Source organism: Nycticebus coucang, chromosome 1 (genome assembly GCF_027406575.1).
Source record: "Nycticebus coucang isolate mNycCou1 chromosome 1, mNycCou1.pri, whole genome shotgun sequence".
NCBI classification, from domain to species: domain Eukaryota; kingdom Metazoa; phylum Chordata; class Mammalia; order Primates; family Lorisidae; genus Nycticebus; species Nycticebus coucang.
In genome coordinates, this window is record NC_069780.1 from 163943817 (window position 1) to 163967533 (window position 23717).

Below are 23717 nucleotides of genomic sequence, written 5' to 3' on the forward strand. Positions count from 1 at the left end.
ACTCCTTTTTAATATTTATGTAAGAAAGTCTTAATAGATTAATTATAATAACAGCAGAGTGATTCCTTGATCATGGGGGTGGATTTTAATGGGCAAACCAGTGACATATTATCAAAACCTTTACCCCATTAAAAAAAAATTTATGTGATAGTATTTGTTTTGTTTACATAAAAATTAAATTTAATGTATTCGTTGTGCTTATAAAATAATTGTGGACTCCTGATGATCTTGAATACTTAACTTGTTTTATAAGTAACAAATTCAATAAAACTAATCTATCTTAGCCAAATTTTAAAGAAGTTATTTGCCTACATAATTAGGAAGACCAAATGCTGGGTCCTGATTACAGACAGAACAAGCCAGGGATTGAGAAAGTGTCATTTACATCCTGTCTTTCCATTTCATACTCTTGTTTTCTTTTAGGACAACTTCATTTTCAGATAAACACTTTCCATATGACTACAGTACGTCATCTTTAATACTTGTAGTATTGAAAAGGAGAGGGTAGCCATCTCATAGCATGAACTCTGATCCTATTTGCTCATATTTAGCTAGACGTTCTTACTGATAACCAATTTAAAAAAAAACAAAATGTGGTATGAGGAGTGCCAGCCCAGTGAAGAAAATGTGATGTCTGATAGTTCAGCATTTTAGGTGACTTGTGCTAAATCTTAGATTTTTAAGGGTCATTAGCAATTTCTAACCAGTCAGTGATTTATTCTTAATATGTAATAACAAATCTATGTGATAGGCAGAATTGTATTTTAATGATGTATACTAATGCAGAAGATGGGATGTCACCAGTAAAAGTTAACACAGTAGTGAAGAACCTGCTACTGAATGCTTGAAGATTAATTAGCAGTTTCATGATTAGTAGAGACAGGATAAAATGCACATCGTTTAAACTCAGTGTTCTGCTTTTTCTTCCTGTGTCTTTCACAGAGAAAGAGATAAAGGGTTTGAATTGTGTTTTAGGGTTTGGTTATTTAAATTATGAGATTAACTAGTAAGGTAGTGAGTCAATCAGTGCCAAAAATGTTTGTATTAAATATATATTTGTATAAAAGTTATTCAAATTCATAATATTTGAAGGGAACTCCTAGTAATTAATAATGAAAGTATATTTCTTTGATAATCTGAGATATCTTATTTCTGATGTATGTGCATTTATTCATATATAGAAAGTTTGGTTTCTGCTAGTGATAATTCCAATTTGAAAGTGATATTTTCATTTAAGATTGAATAAAGGTCTCACTTAGAATCCTGGAAACAATGAAAGCATTTAACCATCATTGAAAATATAGCCCTAGCATCTCTTACTATCCTTGGAAAACAGGTACTTATTATGGCAAGTATACTATGTTTCTGCCATAAATTGTTCTTTTTAGTTGTTACTTCTGATTTTCCAGTTTCTGACTGATGGAACATTTTTCTCTTTCAATTGAAATGAGTTGACATTAGCAAAAAATGATAGTACTTTCTAAACACTTTCCCAATTGTGTGTGTTTTTTGGAGATCATAATAACAACTGATTTTTTTAACCTTTTAATCAAAACTGCTAAGTCTAGCACATGTTAAGTGGTCTGAGAAGGTAGATAATTTGAAAATTATATTTCTCTGAATCCATAATTTTCTCCAAAGATAATTATCTATCTCATACTAGCTGACAAGTGTGAGAAAGATAATGCAGGCAATGACAACCAAGTACACACTTAGGGGAGAAACCAACCCTTGAAGAAGACAAGACTTGTATACTTTATTGTTAGGATTTCAAAGCATTTCCACTTATAAACATTTATTATTATTGTAAAAGAAGAACAGAAATACTGCCCTCTTAGAAGCTGAGTTGATATGTATAATTCATACATAATTTTAGGAAAATAATAATTTTCCCATTTTAAAAGCACAATACTTTATGTGTTGAAATAAATTCTAAGTTTCCTTTTTCTTTTAAGTTTGTGTATTAGAATATGTTCAAGGTTTAAGTAATCATAACACACAAACTGACTTTTTTTATTCACGTATGGCACCATGTAGAGACAATGCTACTGATCTGAAATAACCTGAGGAATCTTAAATAGTGAATTATTTTAAGTAGTGAAATTGTGGTTTTCTTGTGTGTTGTAATTCTTTGAAATGGCAATTTTTGTATGGTTTATTTTTAGTTAGCTGTTCTGGAGAAAACAGTAGTTAAATCGATTTACTAATTTTATGTATATACATATATAAACATAAGATGCATAATATATAGTCAAATATATATTATATATATATCTTATATATAATAAGAGTCTCTAGACTCTTGATTTTGAGACTAGAGAAGTTAAATAAGATAATGTTCAGTTGCTTTTTACCTCTGCTCCTCTTCACTTCTACCTCTACCCTGTATAAATAATTTCAGTACAAAATTTTAGTAACATATTTCACGGTGGGCTTTGGCCTCAGACTGGTTTGGTTTCATATCTGGCTTTACCACCTCCTAAGGCCAGTTACAGATCTGGGGCTTTGGGAAGTCATATTAACATCTCTAAGCCACAGTTATTTTCATTTATAGAGTAGAGAAGATTTGTAATCAATAAATATTACTTCTGTATATCCACCAATACTATATATATCTCCCTCCCTAGATTACACAGACCAGAAAATAAATCACCTCTAATTGTGTTTCCTTTTTGTTGTTAAAAATTTTTTGATGTTAAAAGGTATGTGTTTAAGAAATGTATCTTTTTGTCTCTTTTTCTCCACTTAGTGGTAGGTTAGGCATGTTTTTCCTTAGGATTATATGTTACATTATATTAATGGTTATGTAAGTTTTATCCTTTATAAGCATTGTATTTCCATTTTTTAATATTGTAAATAATGCTTTAACATCTCATTCTTGAACCGGCTATATGTATTTTTAGATTATTTTCTTAGTAAAAGATCTTTAAAGGTAGATCCTGATCCTGGTGCATTTTTCAATTTATTTTACAAAGTATTTTAAGTTTATAATCTCATTACCAAGGTATCTTCTTGCCTGTACAATAGTATTTTACTGTACCGCCCTCGGGTATAGTGCCGTGGCGTCACACGGCTCACAGCAACCTCTTAACTCTTGGGCTTATGCGATTCTCTTGGCTCAGCCTCCCGAGCAGCTGGGACTACAGGCGCCCGCCACAACGCCCAGCTATTTTTTGGTTGCAGTTTGGCCGGGGCTGGGTTTGAACTCGCCACCCTCGGCATATGGGGCTGGCGCCCTACTCACTGAGCCACAGGCGCCGCCCTGTACAATAGTATTTTAAAACAGTTTCTTGCCATTTTGTTAAGTTTCTTTTAAATAAAATTTTACAATTTCATTCAAGTTTTAGGAACCACGAATATATCTTGTGTTTATTTTTCTTCAGTACATCCTTATGCATTTGCTTTCTGTGTTTTCCTTTTGGGTATTTGGTCTTTCTGAAACAATGTTTGAACCTTTCACATTGCAATGATCTGTGTTAGTTTGCTAGTTGAGGATAGAAGGCTTTGGGCTGAATTGTGTTTCCACACAATTGTGTGTCAAAGTTTTAACCTCCAGTATGGAATGTGACTATATTTGGAGATAGGGCCTTTTGTTAATAAATTAATAAAAAGTTAATTAAAGGAAACCTAGGGTACATCACTGTAAGGAGATTCTTCTTCCAGGGCTACCAGGAACAAGAAACTTAAAACCCTAAGCAGAAAATCTTTGAAAATTAGGAGTGGTGCTTACAGTGTTTTTGTAGTACAAAAATTAAATTTGTCACCTTTTTGGACTTGGTCCCTCAACAAGCTTTCAGTTGAAACCTTGGGTAAAAGCCACAGGTAGATAGGTAGTCTTACCAGGACAGCTAGCTAATCTGTCTAGTGGCCTGAACTCTCTGTGGAGACAGTTAACATTATCAAGAAATTCTGCAACTTTTTATATAATCATAGATTAAGGAGCCACCAAAGGACAGGATTACATGACTAGAACAAAAGGGAAAACAACTAATGCCACACCCAGCAATGATCTACATCATTCAGGTTTATTTAACCAACAAGTACTTTCAGTAACTATGATTAATATGCTAAGGAAATAAAGGAAACTATGAAGAAAATGAATGTGAAATGAAGTTTTTCTTTAGAGTATTAGAATGTCTAAAGAGATTGGAAATTCAGAAAGGGAAAAATACAATATCTAAAATTAACTGATTAGATATTATAGAATATTAAACACATGAGAAGACATATTAATAGAAAATAATCAACTGACACATTGAGATAATAAGGAATAAAAAAACAGAAACATTTACAGAAAAAATATGACATACTTAATTTAATTACTTGAAGAAGAGACTAAATTAAACAGAAGTAATTTTGAGGAGATAGTATACAGAATTTTTCAAAAGTGAGACTATCAACCCAGCAATTTAGGAAGTTTTGTTTACTTTAAGCAGGATGTGTATAAAGGAAACTACACTTGGACACATTATAGTAAGATTGGTGAAAACAAAAGATAAAATAAAAATCTTAAGAAGACCTTGAGAAAAAGGACATGACTTTGAAGAGAGCCAATAATAAGACTGATGGCAGACTTCTCTGCAGAAACAGTGGAAGTCATTTTGAGACTACTGGAAGAAGATAGCTAATCTATAAGGTCTGACAATTAAGTTGGTGAACTTGCCACTATGTATCTCCATTGGCAGCACTGTGCAAACAAGTCAGTAAGGTTTCATAACCTTACTGTATCAGTGTCTCACAGCTGTGTTCATGTCAACATGTGTCAGTGTCTTGCTGAATGGCACTCATTATTGTCACTGTGAGTTTTTGTGTGCCATCAGCAGAATGTTGGAGTCTGAATTAGAGCAAGGAACAAATGTTTGTGCATTTCTTGTTAAACTTAGCAAGAGTGGAAATGAAATCAGGGATATGTTAGTCCAAGTTTATGGGATAATGCCATGAAGAAAATGTTAGTGTGCGAATGGATTAAACATTTTTCTGAGGGGACAGAAGGTGTCACTGATGAAGAGAAGTAAGGGTGGCCAGTAATGGGCAGAACAGACAAGAACATTACATAATTTCGTTGATTTGTGTGTCAAAATAATCAGCTAACTGTGAGAAGCATAGAAAAACAGGAAAATCTTAACTGAAAATCTTGGCATGTGGTCCTGAAAGAGCTCAGGACCTGAGTAAAGAGCTGAAGTAAAGAGTTCACAGGGTGCTGGCTATGAGAGAGTTTATAGCCTTTAAAGAAATAGCTATGAAACACCCTTCCTACTCACCTAATCTGGCCTCCAGTGACTGTTTTCTTTACCCAAAGATAAAGGAAATATTAAAAGGAAGACATTTTGATAATATTCAGGACATGAAAGGTAACACGAAGACAGCTCTGATGGCCATTCCAGGAGAGTTCTAAAATTGCTTTGAAGGGTGGACTGGGTGCTGGCAGGTACTCCAAGGAGAGTACTTGGAAGGTGAACATAGTGATATTCAGCAATGAGGTATGTAGCACTCTTTTTAGGATGACTTCACAAACTTAATTGTCAGACCTTACAAAATTCTGTGGCTAGGCTAGCAAAATACCCTTTTAAAGCATTCAAGTAAAAATAAAATCGTTTCCAGAGAAATAAAAACTAAGAAAATAACTACCTGCAACCTTGGCTAAAATGAAATTAAAATACCAACAAAACAAGTCTACAGCAACAGTAACAGCAAACACTTCTTCAGCTAAAAGGAAGAATATCCCATTGAGGAACCACCAAAGTGAAGAAAGGAATAATGAAAAGGGTAAATATAAATTGACATTTGTTAAGTGCTGTTAAGGAAAACAATAACAGTAACGCCTTATGGAGTTTTCAAGATAGAAAAAAACAACAGTAAAGTGTAATGCCAGGGGAGTAAGAGAAATTAAAATCTAGCATTTGATTGAGGACTTGGTAAAATAATACTTTCTGTTAGACTGAAACAAGTCAATAATGCATGTTGTAATCACTGTGGTGACCACTAAAAAAATAGGTTTTAAACTATTGAGGGAAAAACAGAATAATAGAAAATATTGATTAAAAAATTTCAGGAAATGAGGGATAAACTTAAAACTTGTAGTAATAAAAAGTAGTAAGATGATAGAAATAAAGCTGCTTATTTGAGCAATCAATCGTATTTTTCTAAATATTATAAGAAAAATACTATTTTCCAGCCTAAAAATGTTTCTAAATGTATGTCACGTAAAAATACACAACAGCTATATGCACACTTGTTTTCTTTTCCTGACAGCTTCTTTGTGATATTGGCCACAGTGAAGAAAAATTGGGTTTTAACTATGAGGATATCATAATTTGGTAAGTGTAGTTCAGTCCTCTCCCTAATCCCTTCCAGATTTTAGCAATTTTAATTTTAGTAATTTTATGGTTAAAAATAAAATGTAGCATTTCATATTTGATTTTGTAGAAACAGTTGCTTGAACCTTGGTCATCAGTAGTATTTTTAACTTGTGATTCTTAGTCATATTTTCTAACTACCAAATATGAAGAATCAAAGCAAATATTAAAAAATATTTGGACTCTTTAACTTCTTAAATCTGAAGTTTGTGACTGAATTTCTTATATCCAGGAATAAGAGGAACTTGTAACTATAGGCCTTACCTAAGAGAAAGTGTTCTTATGACAAACTTGATTTGCCCAAGCACAGTAATAGAAATGTAATGTTGTATGGTTTATAAACATCTTTTTGGTACATTTAGGAATTTAAATTGATATAAATGGTCTTGCCTGCTATCATTATGAAGTATTTTTATTACTGGTTTAAACCAATGATTCTTTGGGAGGGGTGGAAGCAGGCAGGTAGAGGAGATGTAGAGACATCTATGATATAGCTTGAACAAGGCATATTTAATTTCCCATTGTTTATATAAAATAAATTACAAATGGTAGAACAAATCTTAACATCTTGATTGGTAGGAATGTACTAAGGAGGTAACAGAGTATAACATAAAGTAAAATTTCATGACTTAGAGTGAATGGTTTCTGTATATAAGAATTTCAGTTAGATAGAATAAATCATGCATAATTATAAGTTTTGCATATTTCAACTGAGAAATAATTTGATACTATAATTTTGTGTTTGAAACTCATGTAGCCAAACTTCTTTTTTGTCTGTTTTCATACAGTTTGCGGTTAGCTTTATTAAATGAAGCAAAAGAAGTGCGAGCAGCAGGGCTACGAGCACTTCGATATCTCATCCAAGACTCCAGTATTCTCCAGAAGGTGCTAAAATTGAAAGTGGACTATTTAATAGCTAGGTAATTTTCCTAGAGTTGTTTATATGTTTTTATAAATTTTATTGAGTTTTAGCATGCTTGCCATAAAGCGTACAGATTTTTTAGTGTAAATCTTTATGAATTTTGCATATATGTATGACCAAGCAACAGGATTTACATTTCCAGCATCCCAGTAAAGGTAGTAAACATTTTGACTTTGCTTGTTGTGGACTGATTTTTCTTATTTTTGAGCATTATGTGTTGGAAATAATACCGAGTCATTCTTTTTCTTATTTTTGAGCATCATGTGTTGGAAATAATACCGAGTCATTCTTTTTTTCTCACTGTTTTTGAGATTTATCCATGTAGATGTATCTTGTTTGTTGCTGTGTAGGATTCCATTTTATTAATAGAACAGAGTTTATTCCAATCTATTAATGATTTTCAGGGTTGTTTTCAGTGTTTGACTATTTGGAATAAAGTTGCCCTGAATTTTTTTTTTTTTTTTTTTTAAACACAGTCTTTCTCTGGTATAGCTCACTGCAGCCTCAAACTTCTGGGCTCAAATGATCCTCCCACCTCAGCTTCTTTAGAAGCTGGGATTGCAGGCAGAGCCACTGTACCAGTCCCAAACATTCTTGTGTAAGTCTGTTAGTGGGCATATGCACTCATTTCTCTTAGATGTGTGTTCGACTTGAATTGGTTAGTCATAAGGTATATGTATTTTTAGCTTTAGTAGATACTGCTGGGCCATTTTCGAAGTGATTACACTTGATTTGCACTCCTAACAATGTATGAGAGTTTCAGTCTCTGTACTCCTTTTCAATACTTACTGTTTTTTAGTTTTTAACTATAGCCTATCTTGTATAGTTTTCATTACGGGGTCCCATTTTGGTTTTAATTTACATTTCCCTTCTGAGTGAGGATGTTAAGCACTTTTCATGTGTTTGTTGACAGTTTAGATATCTTTTCTATCTTTTGTTCATTTGTAAATTGTCTTACTGGGTAGGAATTTTTGATGACTTCTGGATATGAATCCTTTCAGATATATGTATCAAGAATATCTTCTCCAAGTTTGCCCTGCCTCTTCATTCTTTTAATGGGTCTTTGATGAACTAAATTTCTTAGGTAATGAAATCCAGAATGCCTTTAGTCTATTTCTAGATCTGTGTTTTCTTCCAAAGGTTTTATTCCTTCATACATGTTTAAGTCTTTGAATCATCTGATTGGATTTGAACCATCTGATAGGATTTGATCTTATTTGATTGTTGTGTAAGATATGAGGTCTGTGTCAATTTATGATTTATTTTTATCTTTATGAATATACAAAAAGTATTAGTATTATTTATTGAAAAGATTTTCATTTCATGTCTAAATTCATTTCACCTTTGTTGTTAATCAGGTAACTGAGTATGGATCTATTCTTGTGTTCTCTGTTCTCTTTAGTTGGTCAATGTGCGTGTCTGCTCTTGTGACAGTTTTTCACTGTTTTAATTACTGGAGTTTTATAATGTATCCGTTAGTGTGAATTTAACTTTTCTTCTTTAAGGCTATCATAACTATTCTGGGTTCTCCATTTCCATATAAATTTTAGAATCAGATTGTCCATTTCCATACACCTAGCTGAGATTTTACTGGGGATTGCATTTAAGTTCTGGATTAATTCAGAGTGAACTGACACCTAATGTTGAATCCTCTAAACACGTATTTATTGGAAACTTTGATTTCTCTCAGCTTTTTGTAGTTTTCTTTGCAGAGGTCTTCAACATATTTGTTAGATTTATTCTAAGATACTTTTATTAATGTAATTTAAAATGCTTTTCTGTTTCTTGATTCTAATATATAGAAAAATAATTTAGGGGAATATCCAACTCTTATCTGGTAACTTTGCTAAATTTATTTGTCCGTTCTAGTTGTAGATTATTTGGGATTTTCTATGTAAATAAGCATTCAAATGATCCTTTTTTTTCTTCTTTCCAATCCTTATATCATTCTCTTTCTTGCCTTGCTGCATAGGTTAAAATATTGCACTGAGTAGAAATGGTAGTGGACAACTTAAGTTTTGATTCTGAACTCAAGTGTAAAGTATTTAGTATTTTACTATTATTTATTCTTCATGTCAGCTTTTAGTAGTTTTTCTTTTATATTCTTGAAATAAACACCACTGGTTTGTGATATCTTGTCGTGACTGTATACAACTGAATTTGGTTTGCTAATATTCTGTAGGTTTTTGCACTTATGTTCATGAGAGGGTACTGGATTATTTTTCCATTCTTCTAGGGTCCTTATCTGGTTTTGGTATTGGAAGTATGTTTGTTTTATAAAACAATCAGAGGGGTATTGCCCATTTTTTATTTTTTTAAGAGTTTATTTTGTAAGATGTGTGTTGGTTTTCCCTACATGATTAGTAATATTCACCAGTAAATCTCTGGCTAAGTTTTCTTTTTTGGAAATTTTAAAATTACGGACTTAACTTTTTTCACAGAGTACTCTTCAGGCTTTTCTTTTTCTTATGTAAGGTTTTAAAGCTTTTCTACATTCTTATTCAGAATAAACTTTCATATTGGCTAATCCTTCTATAATTATAAAATATCTCTCTCTATTCCTAGTAGTTATTTCTTTTAAGAGTATTCCTGTTACCTAACAATATACCACCACTACCATTTTTTTGCCCAGTGTTTGCATGATACATCTTTTATATCTAGATATTTATATCTAGTGTTTTATTATGTATAATTTATGGACTATAATTATATATATTTGTGAATATCATCTTGCTATTAGTTTTCTAGTATATTTGAGTTTGTTTGCCATTCTGCTATTTGTATTTGTCATATTTGTTCTTTGTTCTTATAGTTCTCCTTTTTTTTTTTTTTTCTTCTTTTTGGAATAATCAAGAATTTTTTCCTCTTCTGTTAGATTCTTTGTTATAAAGTCATCTTTTACTAATTGCCTTACAGATTACATTATGTGTCTTTGATATGGTAATGTCTAGCCTTTTATTACTATCAGCGCAGTGCCAGAAACCTATTACAGTTTAACTATGCCCCTCCCTGTTTTTTGTGCTATTGTTATGTTCTAAATATATTTTTAACCCTACAGAAAACCTGCTTATTGTTTTAAATTGGAATTGCTTTTTTTGTCATACAGTAATATTTTTCTCAGCTTAATTGAACCTCTGTTGGTATTTTATTTCTTTTTTAAAATTCAGAATATTGGGGATATACATGTTTTGCTTGCTTACCTTCTTTTTGTACAGAGTGAGTCAGTTATAAAGTTATAAATGTGCCCTTCCCCTATAGTCAGCATTGTACCCAATAGGTGTGAATTTGTCACGGTTGTTCTTTGTTTTTATAGTTCTCCTTTTTGATTGTTTCCCTTTGTTCTGTTTCCTACTCTCTCCTCCCCCCAGCTTGATTTTCATTTAGATTTACTTCCATATGTGTGCTCAAGTGTTTATTACTTCCGATTTGGTATTGATCACGTTTCTCTCTCTGTTCTTATGATGTTTCAGTTAGAAGAATGGGTACCAGTCACTTCCACACAGATTATCACAAAAGATACTAGTATTAGTGAGCACTTGGTTTATTTCACGTCTTTGCGATTGTGAATTATGCAGCTATCAACATCCAAGTGAATCTTTAAAAGTGTCTTTTTAAAAAATTCATATTAATATGGGGGAGCATACAGTTATATTACATAGTTTACTTTTGTAAAGTTAAAATCCAATTTGTAGTTGTGTCCTTCACCCAGAAAATGTGCAGTATACCTGTCCAATGTACCTGTTGTGTTTTAAATTGTAATTATTTGTATTTATCCATACTATTTGCCTATTCTAGAATTCTTCCTTCTTGCATTAACATGCTTTCATCTTGGATCACTTTCTTTCTGTTTGATGAATTTCTTTTTTTTTTTTGTTTGCAGTTTTTGGCCAGGGCTGAGTTTGAACCCACCACCTCCGACATATGGGGCTGGCGCCCTACTCCTTTGAGCCACAGGCACCACCTTCTTTTACCATTTGTTATAGTAGAGATCAACTAGCAATGACTTCTCTCATCTTTTCTTCTGTGAATGGCTCTATTTTGTTTTCATATTTGAAGGCTGTTTTATTACAGATTATTATTTTTCAGTGCTTTAAAAATAAGTTATTGTCTTCTGGCTTTCTCTCTCTTTTTTTTCCCTTTTTCTTTCACTGTTGAGTCTGTCTTACGATTTCTTTGTGATATCCCTTGTTTCCTCTGGCTGCTTTAAAGATTTTTATTTGTGTTATATAATGTCCCGTCAATGTAGCACTCCATCTATACATATGTGTACACATGGTGGGCCTTTTCATTATCCCATATGTTTCTGGTGTCTTTACTGTATTTTTCAACTATTGTTGTTAAGCTTTGTACTTCAGAGTGCTTGCTTTCTTTTTTTACTTACTCTTTATTATTTTAATCTTCCATTCTGCTAGTAAATCAGTCTCTTGAATTCTTTTAATTATTATATTATTTATTATATTCTTATGTAAAGATTTCAGGTCTTTATGTCTCCAACTTCCCTTCTATTTTCTTGAGCATATTAACAGTAGTTATTTTAAGTCTCCTCTAACAACTCTAATATGTGAACACCTGTGTTCTGTTTCTGTTGCCACTTTCTTTTGGTTCTTGGCCCTCTGTTTTAATCTATGCCTCATACTGTCTGATAGAACTTGAACCTTGGTATACAAAATTATTGGCTCAGGATCATGTTATATTTCTTTTAAGAGAGTTAAGTTTGGTTTTGGAATGTTGGCTTATTACACTCATTTCATTAAAGTTTAGTTGTACCTTTGCCTTTGCTCCGAGGTAGTGACTATTTGAGATTTCAAATATAAGTATAGTTATTTAGCAGTTTACCCAGTATTAAACCCTAACCTCTTTTTTAGAGTATCAGGTACCCACTGAATCTCTGCTCTGTTCCTTAGCTTCTCAGAACAGCTTTTTGCTTTGTTAAAACTGTGTCTTTCTGGTCTAGCAGGCCAGACTTTTGCTTTTTGCCAGTACTCTATGGTCTTAAAGCCAAAGATAGACACCTGTCCCCAGCTTAAAGGCCTGGTTAAATGTAGACCCGTGTGCTTCCCTTTTCAAGGATTGTTCTTCATTGCTGCTTTATGGGTTGTTTTATACTGTCAAGTTTTTTTTTCAATCTTTATAGTTGTTTTTGTCAGAAAGGTTAGTCTCATTCTAGCATCTCTGTCATGGCCAGAATTGGAATTCTATGTTCATTTACTTTTTTAATGGACTTGCCTTAGATTAACTGTATTCAGATAGAAAAAAAATGTTTTTTTTTAATAAAGTCATGTAAAGCATTAATGAAAATAGTGAACTACCTAAACATAAATTAATAATGATTAATTTTGCTTGCATTATAAATCATTTCAAAATGGGATAATTTAATAAATCTTATAAAGAAATTTCACTTTAGTGATATTTGATTGTATACCTTTTTTTTTTTTAGAGACAGAGTCTCATTTTATCACCCTTGGCAGAGTGCTGTGGCGTCACAGCTCACAGCAACCTCCGACTCCTGGGCTTAGGTGATTTTCTTGTCTCAGCATCTTGAGTAGCTGGGACTACAGGTGCCTGCCACAACTCCTGGCTATTTCTTTGTAGCAATTTGGCCGGGGCAGGGTTCGAACCTGCCACCCTTGTTATATGGGCCTGGTGCCCTACTCACTGAGCCACAGGTGCCACCCCTGTGTGACAATTTTTGAAGTGAATTAGATTTTGTAAAATAGAAGTTTTGTGGATAGTGCATAAAACTTAACTTTGGCCTTAGTTAAAATCACAAACTAAAGCAGGCTTGAACTAGTTTCCTTTCCAATTTTTATAAAATGTCTGTGACATATTTCAGAGATAGATAAATGTTTGTAGTAGGCTTTTTGATACTTTGCTCTGTTTGTGAGTTTTCCTTTATAAATGTATGTAGTTCCATAAATTACTTAAATAAAATTTTTAAAACATTTATCACTGAGATATAATTTACTGATACTGAGAAATCATGTGTTAAAATTTTAATCTACTGTATGAACATTGTAAACATGGGTCTGATCTAGTGGTATTATGATTCAGAACGTTGTTTAATAAAATTTCATCAATGATTAACTTTTGTGTATCATATAGGTGCATTGACATACAGCAGAGCAACGAGGTAGAAAGAACACAAGCACTTCGATTAGTCAGAAAGGTATGCTTTATGTGTGAGAGTAAAAGGCAAATTTATGATTTTTGTGTTAAACATTTATGTTTTTAGATTAACTGTTTTGTAAAATCTTTTCATTAGAATTTATAGACTAAAATTTTATTAACATTTTTATTTTGTTATATATGAATTACATTAATCCATTAAACTTTGAGATAAACAAATATTTTTTGTAATTATTTTATGTGATTGGGTATAGCTAGGACAATATTTCTTATAAGATGTTCAATGTGAAGAATATTTCTACGTTCAATAGACATGTAGCTGTAATTACTGATTTGATAAGTTATTGGAAAAAAGATTACTTGCCCCTGCATCCTGGTTTTCTCTTCATTGCATACTTACATTTAATGCTGTTAAATGGATTTCACAAATAGTTGTAAGCTCCTTATTTTAAATCTGAATCTTGTTACAATCCCTGGGCAATTGCAATGAACAATTCAGGCCATTGTACAGCATAAACGTTTGCAATTTAAACTGGAAGGAGAGGATGTTAAGAACAATTCATAATACTTCTCATCAGGAGGCGTTCAAGGAATGCTATGTTATTGTTTAATGTGATAGCCTAATAGCTGAGGAAAACAGTGAACTGGGACACAGCCTCAGTAAGATAAGTATCATAGTTTGTCTTAAACATTTGTGAGAATCTTTAGTATTTGTTTATTAATGTAAAATTTATCTAAAATTATTTAACAATTGAACTTTTTTAGCTCTCTCCTTTTCTATCTTTAAATTCAGTACATATTCCAAAATGGTAGATTCTTCACTTTGTATATTAACTAGGGTTCCTCTGGTTTCTTTTTTCCTTCCTGGTTGTCTGCCTTATAGTTAGTAATAATACCTACAGGTAAGCATAAAAAGGAGTAAGTCAATGGATGAGTTCAGTCTTAAGTTTGAAATTCAGGGGAGAGTGGTATTAGAGATAGATTAGGAAACATTTGTTATAAGAAAACTACTATTCCAGGACTTTGATTTGGCTTTTCAAATTTAAATTTAGAAATAAGATTTATGGCTTTTATTTGTTCATATAAGCCTCCTACTGCCATGACTATGAAAATCCAAGATAAGAAAACAAAATTTGTTTCTGAAGAATCTAGAACAACTTTTTGGTTATTTGGGTTATATATGTCAATACTTACCATATTAGGAATTAAAATATATATTAATATATTAAAAATAATGATAAACCCATTACATGTAAATATAAATACTTTAGCAAAAATGATTATATTTTCCAAAAAGCAAAATCAGTGAGAAGAGTGCTATTGTTTTAGTATTTTGCGAATGTTTTTAATGTTGTCTTGATATACATGGCTAGATTATCGTATTTGCTCTTGGATTTGATCTGTTGTGATATCAAATAAATGGAGTCTCTGGAAAATATCACTATTAACTTGTGAGAGAATCAGAGTAAAAAGGACAAATAAAGTTTTTGTATTGATATGGAAATAGTTTTAATTTTGTAGAATCTTGGAAAAATATCTTAGGGACCCTCAGAATTCTCAGACCTATGCATTGAGATTTGCTGCCCTAGAAATTGATTTTAAAAGAAAAGACAATTTCATCCTTGTGCAGGGCCACGCTAATCTGCTCTGTATCGTTCCAAAGTGAGCTGCTGAAGTAAGCACAAAAGTAAATATGCTGCTGAAGTGAGCACAGAAAGAGAGAATTTCAAATGGATTCATACAGTTAAATTAGCTTCTTTGAATTTAGTAAATATTTTACTTCAGTTTTATAAAGCATTTTGTACAAGTTAAAATTTAATTCATAAAATAGTTCAGTAAAAGTAAACAGGTCCTTAAAAATAATTTGCTAGCACCATAATAAAATAATATTTTTGTTACTCTGTTCTGTGATACAGAGTAATTTAAGTCATTTCTTCTCAGAGGAAGAGTTGTGGAGCTAAATGTAAAGCACATTTGCTGAATGAACAGTGGCTTCTATAGGTCAGATAAACTATAATTTCATTAGTACTTTTACCACCTGAAGCACGTGTTTCTTTTTTCCAGTAACACCTTGGCAACTGCATTACAGTTTTAATATCCAGTACCTTTAATGCTTAGGATCAGAAGTGTTTCAGATTTTGGATTTGGGGATGTGACCCAAATCTAAACACAAAATTCATTGATATTTCATATGTAGTATGCACCTTATACACATAGGCTGAAGGTAATTTTATGTAATATTTTTAATTTGTTCATGAAAGCAAGTTTGTGCACAGTAAGCCACTGGAAGGCAAAGGTATCAAACGTAGACTTTTCTGTATGTGCATCATACTGGCACTCACAAAGTCTTGGATTTTGGAGTGTTTCATGTTAGCTTAGGGGTGCTCATCCTACAGTAGAAATTAATGTTTAATATCATAATCATATCCAACATAAATTATATGTTTAATATTATAATATCATAATTGTTACCATATATGGTTGTGGAACAACATTACATTCAAAATTTTTTTTTAATTTGTAATAAAATTTTATTATATTTTGAAAGAAAACCAAAAGTAATTTTTCCTTTAATATAACTTGTTCTGTGGTAATTAATGTTACTTTTTCTTTTCTTTCATTTGTCTCATTCTTTTGGAAATTTTCTGTTTGTTTGTTACTTCATTTTAGTGTCTCCAAATGGTATCCCCTCTTCCTTGCCTTTCCTCTTTCTCCAATTAGGTAGTCCTTTTCTGGCCTTTCCTTTTTTATATAGCTTTTCCACTAGCTAGCTGTTGCTACTCTTTAATTATCCTATGTAAACTATACTTACTGCCTACCTAATTTAAGCCATTATTTTCTTCATATTTCATTTCTTTATTCATGTACCATGGGATTAATAATAACAAACATTTTTTACCATCAAAAGAAATTATATGGTGGAATCATACACCCTTGGAACACAACAAATACTGGCAAAGCCAGAGCAAGAACCTAATTCTCCAAATTTCCAAACTTTTATTGACCTGTGAGTTTTAAATACAACCTGCACACCTTATTCAGCTTTCACATTTGTTCCAACCAGCTGTTTTTGTCTGACTTTAGTATGCTACCAGGCATGTGGACAGGTACCCACTACCATGATCATTACCTTCTACTCCTTTCATTTCTACTCCCTTCTATATTATATGGTCTTTCAGTGTCAGCTCAAATTTTAAACATTCCTCTTGGAAAACTCATTCCTTTGTATCAGTTCCACAAAGGCATTACCTACTCATGATCTTTAATTTGTTTTATATGTCTGTCCTATTATGCCAAGAAATATGATTAAACTGTTTTTTTTTTTTTTGTAGAGACAGAGTCTCACTTTATGGCCCTCGGTAGAGTGCCGTAGCCTCACACAGCTCACAGCAACCTCCAACTCCTGGGCTTAAGTGACTCTCTTGCCTCAGCGTCCCAAGTAGCTGGGACTACAGGCGCCCGCCACAACGCCCGGCTATTTTTTTTGTTGCAGTTCGGCCGGGGCCAGGCTTGAACCCGCCACCCTCGGTATATGGGGCTGGCGCCTTACCAACTGAGCCACAGGCGCCGCCCGATTGAACTGTTTTTAAATAGTGACTGTGTTGTATGACTTTTTCCTCATTTGTTAATTTGTGAAGAAAGCATTCTCTGATTTACCCAGAATTTAAGCGCTTCTATACATATATTTACCTAGAAATAAGAAGAGTGATTTTTTTTGTAAAACTACAATATATTTTTTTTTTCTATTTTTAGGAGAGAAAAGATCTCCCTCATGCTTAGGGTGTTCTGGAACTTCTGAGCTCAAGGGATCCTCCCACCTCAGCCTCCCAGAGTGCTCAGATTACAGGCATGAGCCACTGTGCCCAGCCAAAAATTTAAATTTTATACACTCTATTGAATTAAAGAAGTATAGGTTCACCAGACACTTGATATTCATAGAGTAGAATTTTATATTTGAAAATCTAGAAATTGTCTGGTCATACACATCTTTGTTTACAAATGAGGAAACTTGAGACATAGAAAGAATTGATTTGACAAAAATAACATAGTTTATTAATGACAAATTTAACTCTAAAGGCCATTTTGTCTGGTTTCTGAGCTAAATCTTTGCAGAATATATTAGATGCATTTTGATGTTTAGGGAAATTTTCTTGTACGCTTCTAATAATATGCCAATAAGTATTAAAATACAAATTAACATAAGAATTTTTACAACCAGGAAGATTGATTTCCTGTATGCTCTTTTTTCTCTTCTTCCCCTTCTTCCTCTCATTTTTTTTGATTAATGGAAAATACTGATTTACAAATGTATGTGAAAGCTTTTATAGATTCTGTAGTTATTGGAAATGTATTTATTTTATGGTTGTGGAACTATATTGTATAATTTCATTTGAACTTTATAACATCACTTAATTCTGCTTAATGACAGACTATTTACAGCTACTCTAACCAATACAGATCTTTCTTATGATCCTCTATAGGATTTAATTATTTATCTTTCATTATTTATATAGCATCCTTTTATTGTTTCATAGTCCCAAGTTATCCCAACAGAATTATATTAATAAATCCAGGACAGATTAATTTTCCTCAATATTTTATTACCACCCAAACAAAAGATATATTTAATCTACCAAGTAGCCTTTATTTATTAAACAATAATTAGCTACGTAATTTGTTTTCTGTTTTTCAATTGACAGTATTTGTTACCTATTTTCAATATTCCTAGTATATAATTGCCAGTTAGGTCTTTCATTTAATGTGAGATTCATCCAAAGTTTTATCATAGAACATAAGCTATTTCCATCAGGATTTTTGAAATATTAAAAATACATTGTGAGTTATTTCAGGTTTGATTTGGGGGAGTGGCTAGAGATTAAAGAGATCATTAGTTATCTATTACAACACAATGAGAGAGAGTAAAGACCCAAATCAATTAATTTTGTGAGGAAGTGCGACTAGGGATAAAGATGTTCATGAAATAAATTGATTAGACTTGGTGATAACTATATATGGGGGAGAGAATCAGGAAAATAATAGTATAGTAGTATAGTGACAGCTGATGTTATCATTGGAATATTTTGTCTAGGGATTGAAATGCTGTTTAAGGTGTAGTTCCTATTCTGGATAATTTAGAATCTCCAATATTAAATCTACCTTGTCAAATTATTTATAGTCTGGGCTGTTAGAAAACAACCTTACACATTTTTCCATTATAATGATTATTAACATTTTTCTATTAGTTATATTAATAATCTTTGAAAGTCATATGAAGCAGAAGGTAAAATTGATACCTAAATTTTATAAATACTCTATGATATTAAATACCTTAATCTGAACAAAGTAGGTTTAAGAAGTTTATTACAAAGTGAGTAACTTGTTTATCTGATTCCTCTGTGTTACAGATGATTACTGTGAATGCTTCCTTGTTTCCTAGTTCTGTGACCAACTCATTAATTGCAGTTGGAAATGATGGACTTCAAGAAAGAGATAGGATGGTCCGAGCCTGCATTGCCATTATCTGTGAACTAGGTCAGAATTTTCTTTAAGTAATCCAAATTTAATATTTTACAAAAAAAAAAACATTTTAAATTTTTTGATACATGAACTCTTCAGTTATTGCTACAAAAATATGAAAAAGTAGTACATTTGTGAAAGACTTGTTATTTAACAATTTCAAAGTGGTATTAAAATTCTACAAATTTTAAAGTTTTATTCATCATGAAATTTAGTATAGGAATTCTCTAAATTCCAGTATTTATAAGAAAATTTTCTTTTAAAGTCTGGCTCTCTGATGGTAACCACACTCTATCTTGATGAGGGTTAAAAACAGTAAACAATCCGCTTTATATATAAAAATGAATTATAAATGCAGAAGGATCTAAGAGTTATTAAATGGAAGAACAATGGGGTGAAATAATGAATATTTATTCGATCATTGGGAGGAAAAGGAGTTTTAAATTATCAAAAGAAACCACACAGGGTCTTTAGTAGCTACAGATTTTACTCTGAGAAGCCAAGAAAACAAACCCAGTTACAACCTAAGAATAGGGGGAAGAGGGAAGGGGAGGGGAGGGAGTGGGGAGGTAGGCGGAGGGGGGGTGATTGGTGGGATTACACCTGTGGTGCATCTTACAAGGGTATATGTGAAACTTAGTAAATATAGAATGTAAACATCTTAACACAATAACTAAGAAAATGCCAGGAAGGCTATGTTAACCAGTGTGATGAAAATGTGCCAAACGGTCTATAAAACCCGTGTATGGTGCCCCATGATCGCATAAATGTACACAGCTATGATTTAATAAAAAAAAGAAAAAATGAAAAGAAAAAGAAACATGAAAAAAATGCAAGAAACAATTAACTTATTTATATGCAAATCTTTGGGAGAAGCAAATTAGCATCCATGAGTTCCCCATCTGTGGATTCAACCAACCACAGATAGAAATATTTGGAGAAAAAAATAACTACTACAAAAAAAAAATACAAATTTTAAAAATACAGTATAACAAGTATTTATGTAACATTTACATTATATTAGGTATTAGAAGTAATCTAGAGATGAATCAAGGTATATAGAAGGATGGGCCTCGGTTATATGCAAACACAGTATCATTTTATATAAGGGACTTAAGCATCTGAGGATTTTGGTGTCCATGGAAGTCCTGGAACAGCTCCCTGTGGATATGGAGGGAGGACTGTAGTTCTGAAAGGCATGGCTAATCAATATATTTTAAAAGTTCAACCTTACTTGTTATTAAAAAAAATAATTTTTTTTTTTTTTTGGAGACAGAGTCTCACTATGTCACCCTGGTTAGAGTGCCGTGGTGTCACAGCAGCAACCTCAAACTCTTAGGCTTAAGCAATTCTCTTGCCTCAGCCTCCCAAGTAGCTTGGACTACAGGCTCCCACCGGAATGCCTGGATATTTTTGGTTGTTGTTGCAATTGTCATTGTTGTTTTAGCTGACCCAGGCAGGGTTCGAACTCACCAGCTTCAGTGTATGTGACCTGTGCCCTACCCGCTGACTAGGGACGCCGTCAAAGAAATATAATTTTAAAGGACAAGAAAAGATATTTTTTTCATCACCTAATGTAACAATGATGTGAGTCACAGTCCCTCTTGAAATAATAACATTTAAGCTAAAGAAATAGAAGAACCAAACCCACTATTCTGAATAATATTTTTATTTAAAATAAAAGTAACATTTTTATTTTATATAAAATAATAAAAAATATTTTTATTTAAAATAATTTAAAAATAATGTATATAATGCCTGATATGGAGAAGACAGACATGTGATTAAGGAAATTTAGAAAAATAATGAAAATTACAGAATTCCTATGTATGGAATGCCTGGAAAACTATAATCAGAGTTAATGTCTCATCATAAAATCCTTTTTAATCAAGCAAAAAATGAAAGAATGAACCAGTATGAAGTCAAGAAATAGAAAAAGAAGGAAAAAAACTCAATTTCACAGTAGAAGGAGTAAGACAACAATAAAATTAGAAGTTTTAATAGAGAACATGATAGATTATTTAATCTACATTTTATTAATTGGAAGAAGAAAACTATAAAAATACATAAATATTTGGAAAATACAAAGGACAAAAATAAATGAGAAAGAGAAATAAAAGATTCTTTAATATATTTGTGAAAGAGTGAAATTAATGGGTAAATTTTAATTTCCAATTACAAAGTAGAAAACATGACAGATCAAAAACTATATTTGAAGTATTTGAAAACTTCAGTGAAATAATTGCTTCCAAAAAGACCCACCGAGGTAGTTTTATTTTAAAAAATAAGGAATAGGTAGTTCTTATGTAATATAGTCTGGTTTAGGGCCATTGTTCAGTATTTATTGAATTCTACTATTAAAACCTGTCCATTTTACTATATGTAATTATACCTCATTTTAGAAAATGTAAGAGAAGAAACTTAATTCTAAAATTTACCTGGAAGAATGAACAGTAAAGAACCAACCATAAAAACATTTTTGAAAAATAATAAAGGAGAAAGGGAAGAGTTTGTTTATATATATATATATATATATATATATTTTTTTTTTTTTTAAAGAACTATTATCCTAGAAAAATGGAAAAGAAATCAAGAGTTGCTGACCCTGCAATACAGAAAACTTTAGTGTATTATAAACTAAAAAATCAGTTTGGGAAGCATGCTGGATTAATTCATTAAACATTTGAAAAAAAAATTACATTTATTATCTTAATAAAACTCAACTTTCTGGTAGAAAACTGATGTGTAAATCATGAACTCATTTAAAACAAACATGCACAGGTGCTCACATAAAAAGAAATGCCTGATCTTAGTCGTAAGAAAAGTTTCTGAGCTTAAAATTATCAAAAAGTAGGGCGGTGCCTGTGGCTAAAAACAGAGTGGGGTGCTGGCCCCATGTGCCGGAGGTGGCGGGTTCAAGCCCAGCCCCAGCCAAAAAATTGCAAAAAATAATAATAATAATAAATAAATTATTAAAAAGTGTGTGTTTCTCCGTGTATTTCCTAAAAATTAAGATAGAGAATTGTAAACAAAATTTAAAGTTCAATTGTAAATGAGGTAATATTTGAAACAGATAAAGGGCTAACGTCCTCACTTTATAAAGACCTCCCTGTACTTGATAGGAAAGAAAAACCATTTTAGTAAAATAATGAAGAAAAAGGATATGAAAAGACAGCCCAAGGCACTTTAAAAATATGATTTGGGGGAACTATATTCAGTGACTCTCAGTAGATACCTTTTATAAGAAAGTCTTTTAAGTCAGAAAGGGAAAGAAATTAAGTTTTAACGTAAATGCCCAGATTTTTTAAATTTATAATTATCCCCAATGTAATATGTCAAATTTTTCTCTTTTATTTTAGCACTTCAAAATCCAGAGGTGGTGGCCCTTCGAGGTGGACTAAATACCATCTTGAAAAATGTGATTGATTGCCAATTAAGTCGAATAAATGAGGCCCTCATTACTACAATTTTGCACCTCCTTAATCATCCAAAGACTCGGCAGTATGTGCGAGCCGATGTAGAATTAGAGGTAGAAACTTTAATATTCTTTTCTAGTCTTAAAATATATTTTAAGGTATACTCTCATGCTGAATTTGAAGTCTATAGATACAGCACAATATTACTTTCAGACCTAAATGAACCAAGACTTGTTTATTCCCAGCAACGTACTATAGCTCATTCAGTTTAGAGTGAAATGAAAAAGTTATTCTGAATAATATTTCATCATTGTGCAAAGTAAAGTTTATTTTTATATTAGCTATGAGAAGTTTATTAAGCAAATTAGAGTACAAGTAATGTTACGTAAGATACTTACCTATTGAGAAGACCATTTGTTTTCAAGGACTTTAATACATTAATTGTGTGTGAATAGTTCCTGCTATTTATATGCTGTTTATTCATTAAGCCATTCTCTGAATTTGGAAGCACTTCGTTTGCAGTTAATTATATTTACTTGAAAGTGTATGCATGTTTTTAAAATACTCTGCATTTTAATTTCTTTTTATTAATTCAGATAGTGTTTATTTATTAAGTACTAAAGCTACTATATATTCTTCTTTGTAAGAAGGTATGTGGTAGAGGTTGGAACAGAATTATCACACACTGTTCTCTTACAATTTATATGTGTGAATGTACTGCATCGTTGTCCATGGAGGGCTAAGTTTAAATCAAGGATTTGTCTGTATTCAGATATGAAATTATGCAAAGTGTAAAAGATTTATTGTCCCCTAGTTTGTCTTTCTAAATCATTTTATGAAACTTGTCTTAAAAGTTATATTTTTATTAGGTCTATTTTTTTTTTTTTTTTTTTTTGTAGAGACAGAGTCTCACTGTACTGCCCTCAGGTAGAGTGCCGTGGCGTCACACGGCTCACAGCAACCTTTAACTCTTGGGCTTACGCGATTCTCTTGCCTCAGCCTCCCAAGCAGCTGGGACTACAGGCACCCGCCATAACGCCCGGCTATTTTTTGTTGCAGTTTGGCCGGGGCTGGGTTTGAACCCGCCACCCTCGGCATATGGGGCCGGCGCCCTACTCACTGAGCCACAGGCGCCGCCCTATTAGGTCTATTTTTAAAAACTATTTTAGATTATAAAATTGATATTGGCCTCTATCATTAACAAATGTAAGTACACTATGCATTTTAATAAATGTTTTCTAATGTGCTATTCATAGGAATTCTATGGAAATAAACTGGCTTTTGTTGATATTGTACATGTTTAAAACAGCTTTTAAGTTTTTTATCAAGTAGAAAAGTAATTTTAAAATTGGAGAGATCATTTTATTAAAAGAAGATAAT

The 23717-nt window shown here is 32.1% G+C and overlaps 1 protein-coding gene and 1 pseudogene across 4 annotated transcripts in view; one reads left to right on the forward strand and one right to left on the reverse strand.

Annotated features, from left to right (window-relative positions):
- The window catches only part of RICTOR (RPTOR independent companion of MTOR complex 2), a 141735-nt gene that overhangs the window by 63549 nt on the left and 54469 nt on the right, over positions 1-23717 (forward strand). For all 4 annotated transcript variants that reach the window (XM_053591853.1, XM_053591863.1, XM_053591872.1 and 1 more), the window contains 5 exons: positions 6253-6317; positions 7145-7276; positions 13381-13444; positions 18810-18936; positions 22281-22450. In XM_053591853.1, the coding sequence (XP_053447828.1) occupies positions 6253-6317; positions 7145-7276; positions 13381-13444; positions 18810-18936; positions 22281-22450 (558 nt within the window). The remainder of the gene's footprint in view (positions 1-6252; positions 6318-7144; positions 7277-13380; positions 13445-18809; positions 18937-22280; positions 22451-23717) is intronic.
- On the reverse strand, positions 14992-15087 carry LOC128592765 (uncharacterized; annotated as a pseudogene).